This window comes from Elaeis guineensis, chromosome 7 (assembly GCF_000442705.2).
Source record: "Elaeis guineensis isolate ETL-2024a chromosome 7, EG11, whole genome shotgun sequence".
NCBI classification, from domain to species: Eukaryota; Viridiplantae; Streptophyta; class Magnoliopsida; order Arecales; family Arecaceae; genus Elaeis; species Elaeis guineensis.
This window is the reverse complement of record NC_025999.2, coordinates 97,838,379-97,853,848: the sequence shown is the minus strand read 5'-3', so window position 1 is coordinate 97,853,848 and position 15,470 is coordinate 97,838,379. Positions and strand designations below refer to the sequence as shown.

At 36.4% G+C, this 15,470-nt stretch overlaps 1 protein-coding gene across 1 annotated transcript; it reads right to left on the bottom strand.

Annotated features, from left to right (window-relative positions):
- Nucleotides 1-1,032: 1,032 nt before the first annotated feature.
- On the bottom strand, nt 1,033-9,949 carry LOC105048189 (membrane-associated progesterone-binding protein 4). Its single transcript, XM_010927408.4, has 8 exons — nt 9,672-9,949; nt 9,289-9,365; nt 9,109-9,180; nt 6,664-6,701; nt 6,290-6,333; nt 2,996-3,042; nt 2,387-2,561; nt 1,033-1,351 (listed from the first exon to the last, which is right to left on the bottom strand). Exons 1-8 carry the CDS (start codon nt 9,939-9,941, stop codon nt 1,184-1,186), a joined length of 891 nt encoding a protein of 296 aa, XP_010925710.3. The 5' UTR covers nt 9,942-9,949; the 3' UTR covers nt 1,033-1,183.
- Between the last annotated feature and the right edge of the window lie 5,521 nt (nt 9,950-15,470).

Sequence of the window (15,470 nt, the reverse complement as noted above, 5' to 3'; positions counted from 1 at the left end):
CAACAAACATATGCAAGAGAAAAAAATAAATAAATAAAATATGGGGCCATAACAGAGTCCAGCTAAAGTAGGGATCCGCGGTTGATAGAGGGATCCTCCAAGGCCACATGTATCCATACATTGTATCATTCTCTCTCTCCTTTTTTTTTTTTTCTTCCCCCCCCCGACTATTTTTGAATATAATATAACAACATACTAAATTATTAGCTTTACTGGTCGAATAGAAACTTCCATTAATACGAATATTTACAAGAAATCTGCAGTCGTCATGGAAAGAATTTCATCCTTAATACAGGCGTTAGCGATATGGATCCTACGCGATGCATGGGCATTTATACCACAGCAACATGTGATATAATCCCAAATGCCCGTGAGATAGCTATGTTATTTCTTTCTCAGAGAATGCAGTACCCTAATATTAAAAATCCTTGAAAATTAAGAAAATAGAATCCACTGCCATTCATCCTTTCTATTTCGACCACCCCTAGCATGCCTACACATTATTCGAGGACATTTTCTTCCTTCTCCCCATCCCATCCGAAGACCCAAAAAAAGGAGCATCGGTATGGCGCATATTTTTTCTCCTTTTTTTTTTTTCCTCTAACTGTTCTTGAAATATAACATAAAAATATAGCAAAGTATAATTAATGGAACATTTCCATAACCCAATTTTTATTGATGACCCAATGGAACCTCCAACCAAATATTTAAATTGACGTGGTACAATCAATTTATATATATATAACAAACATAATATAAAGAAAATAATGAGCGCCAATAAATGGTAGTATCAATTAGTAAAATGTTTAGACGTGCCCTTCAGCTTGCGATGGAGGAAGTCCGATCCGATCCAACGACTCCTCCAAACACGAAGCCTAGAAATATGATTGACCTCTTGAGTGACATATTCAAACTGTTTGAACTCCTAGCTAAGGCTTTAAAAGGTTTCGTAATTTGGATATCAAAAGCAACAACAATCTATGAAAGAAAAAATAAACATGCAAGGAAAAAACCAGATCCTACATATTGATCTGAATTGTAACAGCCCTGAATGATGGTCTTCTAATATCTATTATATCAACCAGTAGCTCAAGTTCTACAACAACACATTGATCTCAGATAATGATAACAATATGAACTGATGAGCATACAAGGAAAACCAGAAAAGCATGAGTCAAAGGATTTAAACTAAGCAAACTTTGGACAAATAATCACAGCCCTTATATACCTCCAATCCTGGCTGGCCAAGCTCCTCTTCTTTAAAACACGCACACCGTTGGCTGATTTTTCCAGTCAGGGCTATATCTACAGGTCTCTTTACTAACCTTGGATATCCCGTGTCACACCAAACCTGAATAAAAAATAAATGAATTTAAAATAACTAACAAAGTGTCTAACTGCACCAAACAATCAGGATGTGCGGAAAAAATTGCTTACGCACTCAATTGGACAATTGTGGTATGGAGACCACAGGAGCAAACTCCCCGAACTTCACAAATAAGTATTAACTTTAGTGGTACAAAATGTATAGCAAAATTAAAAAGATTCTAGCAATGGGGTGAACATCTACTTGAAACATTACGGAAAAGAATCTCTTCAACTACCAGGAGTAACAATCACAAAATAATGAAAAAAAGGAAGTACAATTTCAGCTAATGCTTTTCCATGCATCTACCAGCCATACAGCCATTCCTTCTATTCAATGGGAAACTGAAAAATAGGTTCATATACCATTATAAGAATAGGCATGCTTAAAGCATCTACATGCATATACACACATAACCTTATGTTATTTTCCCCATTTTTTCAGAATTAGGGTGAGGTCACTGCTATGCAATACCCAACTACTTTACCAACTCAATTAGTTGGGCACGCTCACTAACATAAGCAATTAAAGTAACCTTCTGAACTATTTCAGACTGAACAATAGATGAACAAGCTAATCAACTTCCATCACAACATGACTGTAGGTAGCCCAGGGACTGAACTCATTGGTGATGCCCTCTAGATTTGTCTCAAAAGCCGTGAGAATGCATTTATTAATCCATTAGAGTACTTTCAGAAGGTCCGAAAGATATTTAACAGGAAGGTAGGGTCTCATACAATTTGTCGACTTGAATGGTCCAGATTGATAGGCCCCACACAAACTACATGGATGAAGAATGCTCAAACAAACTTGATATATAGGATAAAATAATTTAGACTATCAGATGGGTATAGATTCAGAATACATCAATAACAACCTCGTGGTATCATACGTTCAAACTGCAATAAATGATGAATGTCATGATACCATCTAGCACTTGAAAATTAAATGAAAATACAATGCAATATTTAACAAAAGATAATAACTCGAAACAACATGAGTTCGGAACAGAATTCCTACCTTTCCTCCATCTTGTTCACTCCATCTTGAATTGCAACTCGGAATTTTAGCCTCTTCAATTTTCTGTTTCTCCAAAAGCTGAGCTCCCCGTCTGGCCTTTGCTTCAACGCCCTTCAAATATTTTGTCGGATTACCTTGGCTGTCATAGTAGCGGCCAACAAGTTTACCAACATATCTGACAAAAAGAAATGACACAGCAGGACATCAGAAACTATTTTACATTGTCAGTGTCTTAGAGAAATGTGTCATGAGTCAGTCCATTCTTAAATTGAGTGTTGATCAAAAATTCCGTCCAATTGGCTTATTATAGAAATTTAAACACAAAACTGACTCTCACCACACTGTAAGACCTGACAAGTAATCTGGATTCATATTTAACAGTAATATGGACCCTTCATGTTTTGCCTTTTCACCTAACAAATTTCTTACCACAACCAAGGAAGGAGTCACCACGGTAGCAAGCATAATCAGAATGTAGCAGTTATATATAACACACAGAAATTTATTTCTAATTATAGGACAAAATAACCCCAGAGGCTTAGAGACCACAGAGTACCTGATATAAAGGAAACAAACTATAAAATGCAAATTCAGAATAAGCTAGCTTACATATATCTTTCCATGTAAAATTTCCGCCAGTCAACAACACTATTTACCTACAACAAAAGCAAATCAGAAAAGAACATGAAATTAGTGCTTCAGGTGATCAACATGCTCATATATGAATGCACTATAGAGTGCTGATACTGATATAGAGTACAATAGAAACTACTACAATTATGAAAGCACAAAATTGACTTTTAAAAGTAGTGCATTTTTAGAAAACAAAAGAACGACAGAAAACTTTAGAGAGAAGCAGTATAAAAACCTCAAACCCCAGCTTATCTTTTTGCCCAAATAGTAATAAGGATTCATATAGCAGATATCAATCTTCTGCATGACTGAGCTAGTATGAGCGGCTCCTTAATTATAGGGTACTTAAATCTATTTCAAGAACAGCACTGTCTAAACATAAAGTGAGAGCAAAATATTTAGCCCAAAAATTTCTTATCTTTTTCTTATTAAACTGAACTACCAAGATGCCAAAATAAATACAAACTTTTATGGACTCGTTTCAGTTTGTTTTGTATGGCACTAGTTTGTCTTTGTCTTGTACCATGATTCTAGAAAAAAAGGAATTCGAACCTATTTTCCCCAAAATATGACGTGTTGGGGAGGGGTAGCGTACCTGAACAGAAGCACGTTTCCGCCGAGGTCAAGACAGAACCGATTCCTGCGGAACCTGCATCATCTCAATCAATCCGATCCTTATAACAGATGCGCCACCCAAGAACTAAGGGCCGCCCAACACTTGTGTCGTGGTCCGAACCCCCTTTCGGGATTGAGCCATTCCCGACTTTCGGATCTTAATCTAATTGCTGATCCCAATGACTGCTAGACCTTAGACGGGCAAACTTCAGTGATTTAGTTGATCCCCATTCTGACCGACCCCCGACTGCTTACTTCGGAGGAAGGTCAAACATCGGATAACCATCCCCCGCCTAAGGTCCAAGCTAGAAAACGTCCTAATCATTCTTCTTTGTATAAACTTGTCAGGCCATACTGTCTAACTGCACCACTCCACCTACTGGCTACTGGCTGCGCACCAGGTGAGCCCATGTCACATCACCATCCCCTCTATGGTTGACTGTGTGCCGGTTCGAGGAATGTCCACTGTTAGAGCCATTTAAAGATGCTCCATACGGCTCCGTATGATGGGATACGATTGGAATGACCTCCCATCCTTCCACTCTTGACTTTAATCTCTCTTTAAATAGAGGTAAAGAAGGAACCCCTGAGACACGTACACATACTGGCTCACTGAAACCCTTACGCTCTCCCTCTATTCTCTCTCCCCTTCTCATCTATTGTGCCAAATTCCTGACTTGATCGTCGGAAGATCCCCGTCGAAGCCAACTCCGGTCGGAATTTGTTTTGCAAGAAGCGTTACTCCAGCGGCTCTAGCCTACTCCGACGGTAGCCGGGAATCTTTCGCAACATGATGCATGACCATGTTTATAGATGATACAGTTATAACTATGTAATATGCATAATTCTGGATTTTCCATGAGTAATTAGTTTCTTATATAAATAATATCGATGCATTTTAGCATACTTACTATTGTTACTCTACAAAAATATCGATCATCATTCACCATCTACCAATACTAAATAGTCAAAACATAGATACCCATCTCACCTCAACTCTGCCTATATTTTGTACATTGCTTTGTCATAAGCCTGGATGAAGGAGGAAGGTTGCAGTAGATTGATGGCAAGTGTCAAACTATAGTCATATTTGATGAACATGAATCCAGAGAATAGCCAGAACATGGATACCCATCTCAACTCAACTAAGCCTTAATCCCAAACTAGCTGTTTTTGGCTACATGAGTCCTTTTTCTTATGCTGCTCTATCTAGAGTCACACTTTCTGAAAGCTATAGCAATATTTAGTCCTTCCTTACTAGTTCATCTCCTATGATTCTCAGTCTACCTCGACCCCTCTTTCCTTCTACATGTATCAAATCACCCCTTTGCACTGATCAATTCCTTGAGCCATGTTGTACATGTCCAAACCAACTAAATCACCCTATTAATTTGTTCTCAATTAGTGCTACCTCTATTTTTTCATGAATGACTTCATTCATATTCTATCCTTCTTGTATTACCACACATCATAGCTGGTCGCAGCCACTATTCGAATTTCTTGGGAAAAACGAATCCTCTAATCAATTGGTGAGCCAAATTTTAAAACAGCAAACCAGCATTTTAGTATCTCGCATTGGTTTCCAATTCCAAATGAAAATCCCATGAATTCTAATGATGTCTTCAATCTTCACAAGATTAAAATCAACCTTAAAACATTCCAATATATCAACCACAAAATTTTCTATTTGTTACAACAAAGTTTACCAAATACATAGTGTCACTTATAATATGAAGGTGAGATAGGAGTTAAACCTAGCACTCGCATTTGTAACTTTTTCTCCATTTCCTTCACAACAAGAATAAAGAATGCATCCTTTTCACAGAACTTCTAAAAAACTGAAACATAACACGTATTGGTACTCTGTAAGTTATCACAAAGAAATAAGCATATGAAAGACTCAATGCACAGAAAAAAACAATGTTTAAGAAGCCTCATCCCTCCCTGTAGAAGATACAAAAGTTATATTGCAGATTATTTATGAAACCAGAGAATAGGTTCCACACCCCCCCCCCTTCTTTTTGTGGTGGGGGGTGGGGGGGAGCAAGAGGGTGAATGTGTTTGGTTGAGGTGAGAGAGACAATGTGTTTGTGTTTGACTCATTTGCATTGAACAACTTCTACAGTGAGATGATGATGGCATGTTCTCACATTCTAAATTACATAAAATTCATAGTATTCTGCCAAAAGTATCCTGAAGGCTTCTTCAAACAGCACTTTTTTTTGCTGTAAATGAACATTCTTCTTCAAAAGGCTTCTTCAACTCCCAGAAATCATTATTTCATCTTATGTAAAGTTTTATTATTTAGCTCTTTTCATTTATTCTTTATTTAGAACTGTAAGATTTTTAGAAATTACATTTCTCCCAGTGGTTACACTCTAATATCCACTTCATTTCATGCTATTTAGCTGAGGTACATCATAAGCAGTAAAAATTATTAGAGCAGCAAGCGAGACCTCTTTGTTCCAAATAAAAGGATTTTCTACAATGTTTCCAGTATCAACTTACTATCCACTAAGCATTCAAGTAAAACAGCAACAAGCATGCCACAGATAAGTTCACATACCATTTCATTTTCTACTGAATATTTCCAACAGAGTACATAGCAACAAGACTACAACTTAAAACCATACACAAACCTCAAAAATCTACTACCTCTGCACTAGATAGACCATGCAATGAGTCGGTCAATCCATCACCTACAAGAGAAGGACAAGTTGATCATTTTGATAGCATGAAAGAGACGGTAGATTTCATACTGACATTATTATTCACTAATATAACACATCAACTTGCTGAGGAGGTAAAAAGGTTCAAGTTTGCAGTATATTCTCCACATTAGGTACCATATTCATTACATCATAAATAACAAGCCTTTTACCATTAATTTCGTTTAAGATGTCATGTTATTTGAAAGAAATTTAAAAAAATTTGATTTTAAGATTTGTGTTAAAGAAATATTTGAAATATCAATAAAGTTTTGTACTTTCTAAAAAGTTGTGAACCATGAATAACTATAAAAAGTTTACCTGTAAAGTTTCCAGAAACAAATGCTCGTGATGCATCTCTGGTATCCACACAACAATTGTAGATTCAGTATAGAAAGGAGTAAAAACAAAGCCGCTGAAAGACAATTATATAAGGCATAAACCAAAAAGTGGATGTGACTGAAGTGTGATGCTAGTGATGACATGCACCCCAATTTAAGTCAACATTGTAGTCAAGTTGATATTCAATTGGACTCAGCAGTAACTTTATCTCTAGAGCTATGTCAAATATTTAATAGAACCGCAGAGTTGAATGTTAAGGTGTCCCAAAACTGAATTCAAGTTAGAGTTGGTTACTGTGGAACCAGCAAGACTATCTTGGGACTCATGAAACACAGAAAGGGTGTTTAGACCACTGATCTGATAGTCTTGTTTGAAGATGGACTACCGGCCCAAAGAGAGTCGAAGTCTGAAACCAAATTCTAACATGTCATATTCAAGATAAATAGTTGAGATAGGACAGCAATTGAACTACTGAAGAGTGCCTAAAATTATGAAAGAAAAAAAAAAATTATAACATTGGATCTTCAGTTCACTGCAGTGGCCAGTCATCTCAATTACATGATCCCAAAGTCCTGTCACCTATATTTTTGTTTAACTAACACTTAGTGCATCCTTGCTTTGCTTCCCAATTTAACCCTCTAAACATGAAGACTTCTGAAGTGAAGGCTATTAGGCAAACTTTTGTTGTCAACATCAAAATGCATCTGAGATAGTCCAATATATAATTCGAGGTCATCTTGTCTGCCTTCAGCCATCTAGTTTTTATGCCACTAGCAGATAACCAAAACTAGTTAACATGGTTTGTCCCAACAAGCTCCTTAGAATATCTTGTCAAGATGATGGAAAGACAACAATACATGATTACGTGCAAGGGATATAAAGTGGCATTTGAGATGCCTATTATATAATTTAGTAACTCAAAGGTTCCAATAGCAATTGGTGGAGGTAGCTCGAAGTCGGCATGGTAGTTAGCAAGAATTGCATAGGGAATTGAACAATTTGAAAAGTAAACTGCACTGAAAAGGCAAATTATGTTGTACACAATGTGGCAGTATCCAAAGGACATGATTTTGTAACCTCCAAGTTGAGCTAGGAGTCTTACCCTCAATATGAGCCTTAACTACACTTTAGCAGTATCCAAAGGACATGATTTTGTAACCTCCAAGTTGAGCTAGGAGTCTTACCCTCAATATGAGCCTTAATTACACTTTATTTTGAATATAACGTTGCAGTAGCTAAAAGAAAAAACAAGGAGATGATTGTTTTATTTTTAAACATCGTCAAACAATAGTAGCTTGTTGTCCTCAAAAGGTGCACCTTTGAATTTCCAAGTCTATATAAGGTCTTGATGGAAATGAAATATGGTGACAGTAGAAAAATATTATTAACAAATCACACAGAAAATCAGCATGTAATTTTTATTTCTAACAACATGAGGGGATTATGCTAGGTTGTAGGAGCCTTTTGAGATGCAAATCTGATTCATATAGCAGGAGTATCTGGATTCAGATAGACACATGCATGGAAACTGGAAAAACATGGCGACGTGTTGTCTCTGATGACTATGGTTGTTCTCATTGAACCGAATGCTAAAGTTGGCAGTTGTGGGTTGTAGTTAGGGTTGAGGAATTTGAGGACATAGTATGAGTGCGATGAATATGCAAAAATTTAGTGAATCTGTGCTCAAATCAAGAGGATCAACAGAGAAATAAGTAGATGAGAGAGTGGAAATAAGCTGATGGTATGAACATAAGCAAAAAAGATTTAGGGAGGCTCCTGATAGGAAAGAGGGTCATATTTACGTTGAAGGAACAAAACAGTCAATACTTCACATAATAAAGTTGAAAATTGTGGGACAACTGACAACTTTTCTAGTTCAATAGTGAGAGCTACTAAGACTCTTAATAGGAACAAATGGCAATAAAAAATACAGAAAGGCAGCCCAAGTATTGGGGACAAAGATCGTTGGTAATGGTTGTTGCTTCTTCAAAATCAATTATAAACGACTTGTCATTGTCTCAAGCTGAATTCCATAAACCTCAAACTGAATTCTCTTACCTGAATCTCCTTTTCTTTTCTTCCTTTCTATGTTCTCCCTTTTTCCTACTTTCATTTTCAAAGGTTTAAAGTCTAGCAAGTCTTATGTACTTTCTCCATCATCATCATTTATCCTCATATTTTTCATTTAGCATCGCTTAAACTTCCATTTTCACAGAGAAAAATATAAACATGTTTTATTTATTAAAAAAAAAAGTATATAAGCACCATGTCTGGATCATTTGAGTTACTTCCTATGACTTGACCAACTAGCAAAAAAATCATTACCGCCTAGCTTCTGATGCAAAAAAGTAAGTATTTGTCCATGAAATCATTTCATAAAACTTGGACTAACATAAGAAACAAATCAAGTGAAAAGAAACTTACCTTCCAGAGAAGTGATGGTAGCCTCCTCCTGGACCATAATGCGATCTCCCTTTCGTAACATCAAATACCGAACTGCACCTCAAATCAGATCCAACTTACTCAGATAATTGAACCAAAAAAAAAAAAAATCTTACATTTTTATATTGAAAAAGAAGAAGATGAAAAAGAAGATTAGATCACCCGAGTATTCCTAATAGAATCGGTAATGCCTCATTCGTTCCATTATACAAAGCTAACTCTTCGACAGTCCACAGCCGCTGGTAATAACAGGAAGAAAAATAACAAAAGAACCAGAATGTCAAGAACCTCGAGAAAACGCCTTTAGACAACAAGAAGGATTTCCTTAAATTACAAAGGCCAGCAAGAACCAATCATTCATAATTCTAGAGACTCGATTCATCAAATTCCTTCGGAACCAAAAACACAATCAAATCTTTAAATTCTTTAAAACAAAGTCCATCAAGAAGTCACCCAAATTTTTTTTTAAAAAAAAAAAAATCTTGAATCAAGAACTTCCAACAGATAATTCAACGGAAGGATGTGGGCATTAGGAAGTAACGAACCGGTTGGAGCGGCTTCTTTGACGAGAATTGGAGGACAAAGGCGATCAGGGCGATGATAAACCCTAACACTAGAAGGAAAGGGGACAAGGCCCTTAGCCTCGAGGGCGACCCCTTCCCCACCTCGCTAGTCTCTTGCTTGGCTTCTCCTCGCGATGCCGTGGAGTCCATGAGGAGCCCAAGGCTTTGCTTGGAATCTGCTCCGCTTTCACGTCTCCGATACGAGCCACAGGTACCCGAGACAAACCAGAGGACGACTCCGATCGCTAGCATTTATAGGCCAAAGGGTCCGCGTGTAATGAATCTAGAGGGTTATATAGAAATAAATGTATGACTAATTTGAACTAGTCCCGGCAAGTCCATTGCAGGAACTAGCTCAAGTTAAGCATCATTGCTTTAACGAAAACCCCCTTGTATTACGTGACCATTCTGTACCATGTTGGGGATATAGAGAAATGTGTCTCTGTTTACTTGAACTAGTCCCGGCAGGCCGCTTGCAGGTACTAGTTCGAAATTCAAGTTAAGCTTAATTACCTTTACGGATGACCCCTTATGTTAAGCAAATTACGTCTGGTGTATTCAAGGTAAATGTAAGTTCTAGAAATGACCTCCCATCTTAAATAAATGATGTAAATAAGTCTATGTTTAGATCGAACTAATATTGATAAGCCATGTGTATTTTGTATATGGGTCCTTGTGTTATTGTACATGTTATGTCCGTTAAGTTACATTGCCGAGTTTGCAGCAGTCGTAAAGCAAGTCGTGGGCAGCAACAACAGCCTAGTCAAATGAGCATTTTCTACGTGTGATCCCTTGAATTATATAAATATGGATAGAATTAGATGAGATCGATCAAATTTAGATTCAGATCATATCAAAACTAGATAATCTGATTCCTACATCGATTATCAAAATCATTGGATATAATCTATTATCTCAAAATTATTTATACACTAAAAATCATATAATTTAAAGACCTCTAATCTATGCATCAAATGATCAAAAAATACATTTAATTCAATTTTATTTAAGCTATCCAATTTTTGATTACTTAATACATAAACTAGAGATCTCCAAATTATATGATTTTTTATATGTAAGCAATTTTGAAGTAATATATCACATTCAATAATTTAGATCATTGATATAGTATCCTTATTATAGAGTTTTAACCTAATCGAATCTGAATTAAAATTTGATCGATATGATTCTAGTTCGGCTCCATAAATATTATGTATGAGTTAATTGGATGTGCTGATTTAGTTTGAACATTTTCTTTTAACAAAATATTTAGTTTGAACTTTGCTGACAACTTGCATGTAAAAACCAGTAAAAGCCAAATATAAGAAGTTTTGCATATGACCTGCTATATTGCATAAATACTGGGTATAATTTTCTTGTACAAAGAGCTAGACTAATGCACATTTGAAAATCCATCAAAAAATGCATGCTTGAAAAATATAAAGTTTCAAATTATATTATGTAATAATTATAAATTGAATAGTATGCATTTTTTAGTTATTAAAAGGTGGGATATTTCTAAAAATAATCAGATTTATTTACATAATATAGGTCTAGAGCACGAGGCTCTCGGCATCATGGTGAGATTAGGGAAGGATCAGACGTATGCAACCTTATCTTCTATTATGGATTGTGTGTTTGAACTAGTTTAAATAATGCAAAAAGATATATTTGGAAAAAAAATTACTGACATATTTGGAATAACATATTCCTTAAATATACCAACAAACAAAAGGCTCTTACGTTCTGGTTGAACTAGTGCCTTAGACTGAATGCAAGAACTCGCTTGATGCCAAATATATATAAATGGGCTTCACCTCGGCCCATGTGTGGCTGGATTCCACTGCAAATAAGTTGGAGATGGGCCTTCCTGAGATTTGATTGGGTAGGCTAAGCAGGGATTTTTTTTTTTTTTGACGTGAGAACAGTCCAAAACATTAAGATATAAAATATTATGAAGTACCCATGGGCACACATCCCTATGATATCATGATCAATCTCTGTTGTAGCAGGGACTTTTTTTTTTTTTTTTACCCACAGAAAAGATTGTGGAAACTTCTATTCATCACTCAAACTACATCCGAGCAGCTTTCCTATCATAGCTTGTTTCCCATACCTGTGCTGATGCGGGACGAGAAAGAAATCTTATATCTAAGATGCATGCAATCCTAATAATCAGATCGGTAAAAAGAATTAACACAAGCAATTAAGATTTAAATGTAGCATAGAGACTACGATGAGTGCAGAAATTATACAGAGGTTATTTTGCAAAGGTTAAAAGTAAATCAAAGAAGAAAACTCGGCACATACCATCAGAGATTTATTCTGATTGGATCGGAGGTCGTTAAAGAACTACCTCGTTTTAGATTATGGCTTTACTCCTAATAATTTTCAGATAGATCAAACAAAGTAGGTTCTCGTGCAGCCAATAATGATATGGAGGAACTATCTCGAAAGAAAACCTCCTCTAGCATGAGATCTTGTACCATCTGGAGGAGAAGACCAATCTGGTAGGAGTCGAAGGATGCCGTGGGGGTTCGACATCGAAGAATATTGTCTTGTCTTTAGATCTGAATCACAAACTTGTTTTGGAAATCTGGATGCTCTGGATCTATTCAATCTTCAAGGAGGTGTGAATCTGGTTGTGGGTGGTAAGGAGAGGGCTATTGTTGATTGGGATAAATATTGATAATAAATTAGGAGATAGAGGATAGGGGAGAAGAGGCAGAGGAGGAGGGAGGGAAGAAGAAAGGGAAGGATGAAACAGATAGAAGAGAAAAAAGATGCACCAAAGAGATCTCAAAAAAAAACTTTCTTATTCCAAATATGCTGCTTACAACCATACAATCGGTAGAAATAAAAAGAGGGAGGGTGCCCTCAACAAATCCCAGATCTCGCTCCTGAGATCGCGCGTGGAGGAAATCGCACCCAGCCCTTTCTTGGCGTGCGTGAAATCATGATAGAAAAGGAAGAGGGCGGCACTTTGGGCAAATCTTATGCTAATGTCCTAATTATTTGAAATTCATATTTCTTACTTCAATTTTAAATAATCCAGACTTAGTCTAGTCAAATAGAATGACCCACACAGGACTCATAGGACTCAAACTCACAGAACTCGAATATATTAGACTCAATTACATGACTCATAACTCAAAACAACTCAATCGATGATCAAACCAAATACATAAGACCAAACCAAGTACAGACACATAACAATCAAATCAAATATAAATAGGTGCTTCCATGATGAAGATGATGGCCACGATCTATCATGATGAAGATGATGGCTATGATCTACTGGTGCTCCTGTAATGAAGGTAACAGCTATGATCTGCTCTGATGAAGATGGTGTCCTCACCATGTGCCAAACATAATATTAATATACAAAATCACTAACAAGAGATATTTTCACATTAATTAGCCAATGCATCCTTAATTTGATTAATTTTTCCACAGACATAATTCATTTTTGCCTCAATAAATATCTTCAGTATGTCCCGAGTGCAATCCAATAGCTTGCAGAGAACCCAAGAAATCCATGCCTCATCATTCAAAGTCTTATATTACTATGAAATATCTTGCATGTTTAAGTTAAGTAATTATTTGTGATAACTAGACAATATGATACACCATTATATTTTGGTAGACTTAGTTAAGGTTTTTGGGGTTAGGAAGCAGGGCTGGTCAACACTCGGTGTGTACTGAATATCAATGTAGGAGTAGGACATATCCAGAAGTTTTGGCATGCCAAGTTGCCAAACCATTTTTATCCGGACGCAGCCACTGGAAACGACAGATTTAAGGGGCAGCGGGCTGGCATGACCAGGTGCACATGCAACCTTGCTCGGGAGCACGTGAGTTGGATCTGGGTGTTACCAGATGCAGTGAAGGAGGTTTATGTGGACCTCGTGCATTGTCAATCATACTCTGCCGTGTCAGTGCATAAGTTTATGCTCGCACAGGCATAGGTTGGCTGGTTTTGATGTTCACAGTCAAAGTTGATCGAAATAATTGGCGAACAAGTTGGTTTTCATGAAATATATCTGGCTCTCACTGGTGCCACTGCTTCCAAACATATATGCTCCCTTTGGATCATGGCCATATGTGCTGTCGGCCAAGAGCAGGCTCCTTGGTTCCCACACGGACTATGGCATCACATGTCACTGCCTTTCTACGTTGGGAAGACTCAAGATTCACTGTGCTGCAGCTGCACGGATTGCATTCCAAGATGCCGTGCAGCGTTCGGCGGCTGACATTAAAAGATGAACGACTATTGATAGCTAGTAATACACTGTGTATACGCATAAGATTGCTAGATTTAATAGTTATTTATCTCTTGATGATAGTCATTGAATACCATACAACATTTTGTGATGCAATCAATCCATGCACAGCAAAGGATCCCCGCTCCATTGGAAAATCCTGAAAAGTCCCAAACATCAGATAGAATCCCATAAGATGGAAATTGATGTCGTTTTTTTTTAAAATATTCTTTAATACTATCTTTTTATATTATATTAATATTAATATAATATTTATATTGATATATATTAATATAATAAATTATTATGGTTTAATATTATATTAATTAATATTATATTGATATTTAGATAATGTTTGGAAGCAAAAAGATATAATCTTATATCTATTGAGGATATACTAAATATTTTATATAATTTTTTTTAAAAATAGATGTTCAATCAAATATTAATTATTTTTTAATGAATCATATTTCTATCATCAATCAAATATGCTAAAATCATTTTTACTAGCAATATATCCAGAAAAATCAACTTATCAAAAGCCTTCCCACGAACCAAACGTGTCTCAAAGTAACAAGAATGGAAGATACGGTGCAAGGGCCACAGAGGCTTCTTTGTCCGATTTACTGAAGCTTTGGGTCTTTCCATCCACGTGGAAGAATGTAATGAATAAGATTATATCCTTGCTAAGCAAAGCACGGCGCGGGATAAAGAAAAGATGAAACGTTCACATGTATGCGGTCCCGAGAGTCCCATGTGCCATCGATGTGTCAGAAAGTAGGTATGGCAGTTAGAAGGGCCGCATCATGGGGAGGGATGTTGCGAGATAGACTCAGATGCGAACTTCGTTTGCGCTTTCATACACTGCACGCAATCACCAAAAAATGGCATTTTTTTTATTGGAATAATTTTAAGTAATTGTATCTGCTAATTTGGTCCACAATCACCTTAAGTGATTTGATGAGACTATTTGCATCAAGTGGCCATGACCCTCAGTCCACAGGGTGCGCAAATGAGCTTGGAGACAATAAGCCAATACATGAAATTGAGAACTATTCCATTCAAAGGAGGTTTCCTATTGTGAGGAATTTGATATGCATGAAGGGTTCAACAATTCTAAATCCACAAATCATATTATCACGTTCTTGGATCGTGACTCCTTAGAACCGTATGAAGAAGGCTTGGTGGTCCTCTGAGAGGATAACAGCTTAAGGAAGCTATACATACATACATATACATCTATGCATATATATGTATACATACATACATACATACATATATACATATACATATATATATACATATACATATATATATATATATATGTGTGTGTGTGTGTATGGAGAGAGAGAGTCAGGCTAGAATCTAATCGATCGGATTAGGATTCAGATCCGATCAAATCAAAACTCTATAATAAGGATCCTATATCAATGATCTAAAATATTAAATTTGATTTACTATCTTAAACTACTTGCACACAAAAAATCATATGATTTGAAAATTCCTAACCTATGCATCA

Bases quoted from the DNA above. Each gene is read 5' to 3' on its own strand.
- LOC105048189 (XM_010927408.4), bottom strand. From the start codon at position 9,941: ATGCTAGCGATCGGAGTCGTCCTCTGGTTTGTCTCGGGTACCTGTGGC. The intron at 6,334-6,663 runs GTAAACTTTTTA...CTTCTCTTGTAG, and splicing joins TGTTTCTGGAAACTTTACAG to GTGATGGATTGACCGACTCA. The intron at 2,562-2,995 runs GTAAGCTAGCTT...TCTTTTTGTCAG, and splicing joins TTTTACATGGAAAGATATAT to ATATGTTGGTAAACTTGTTG.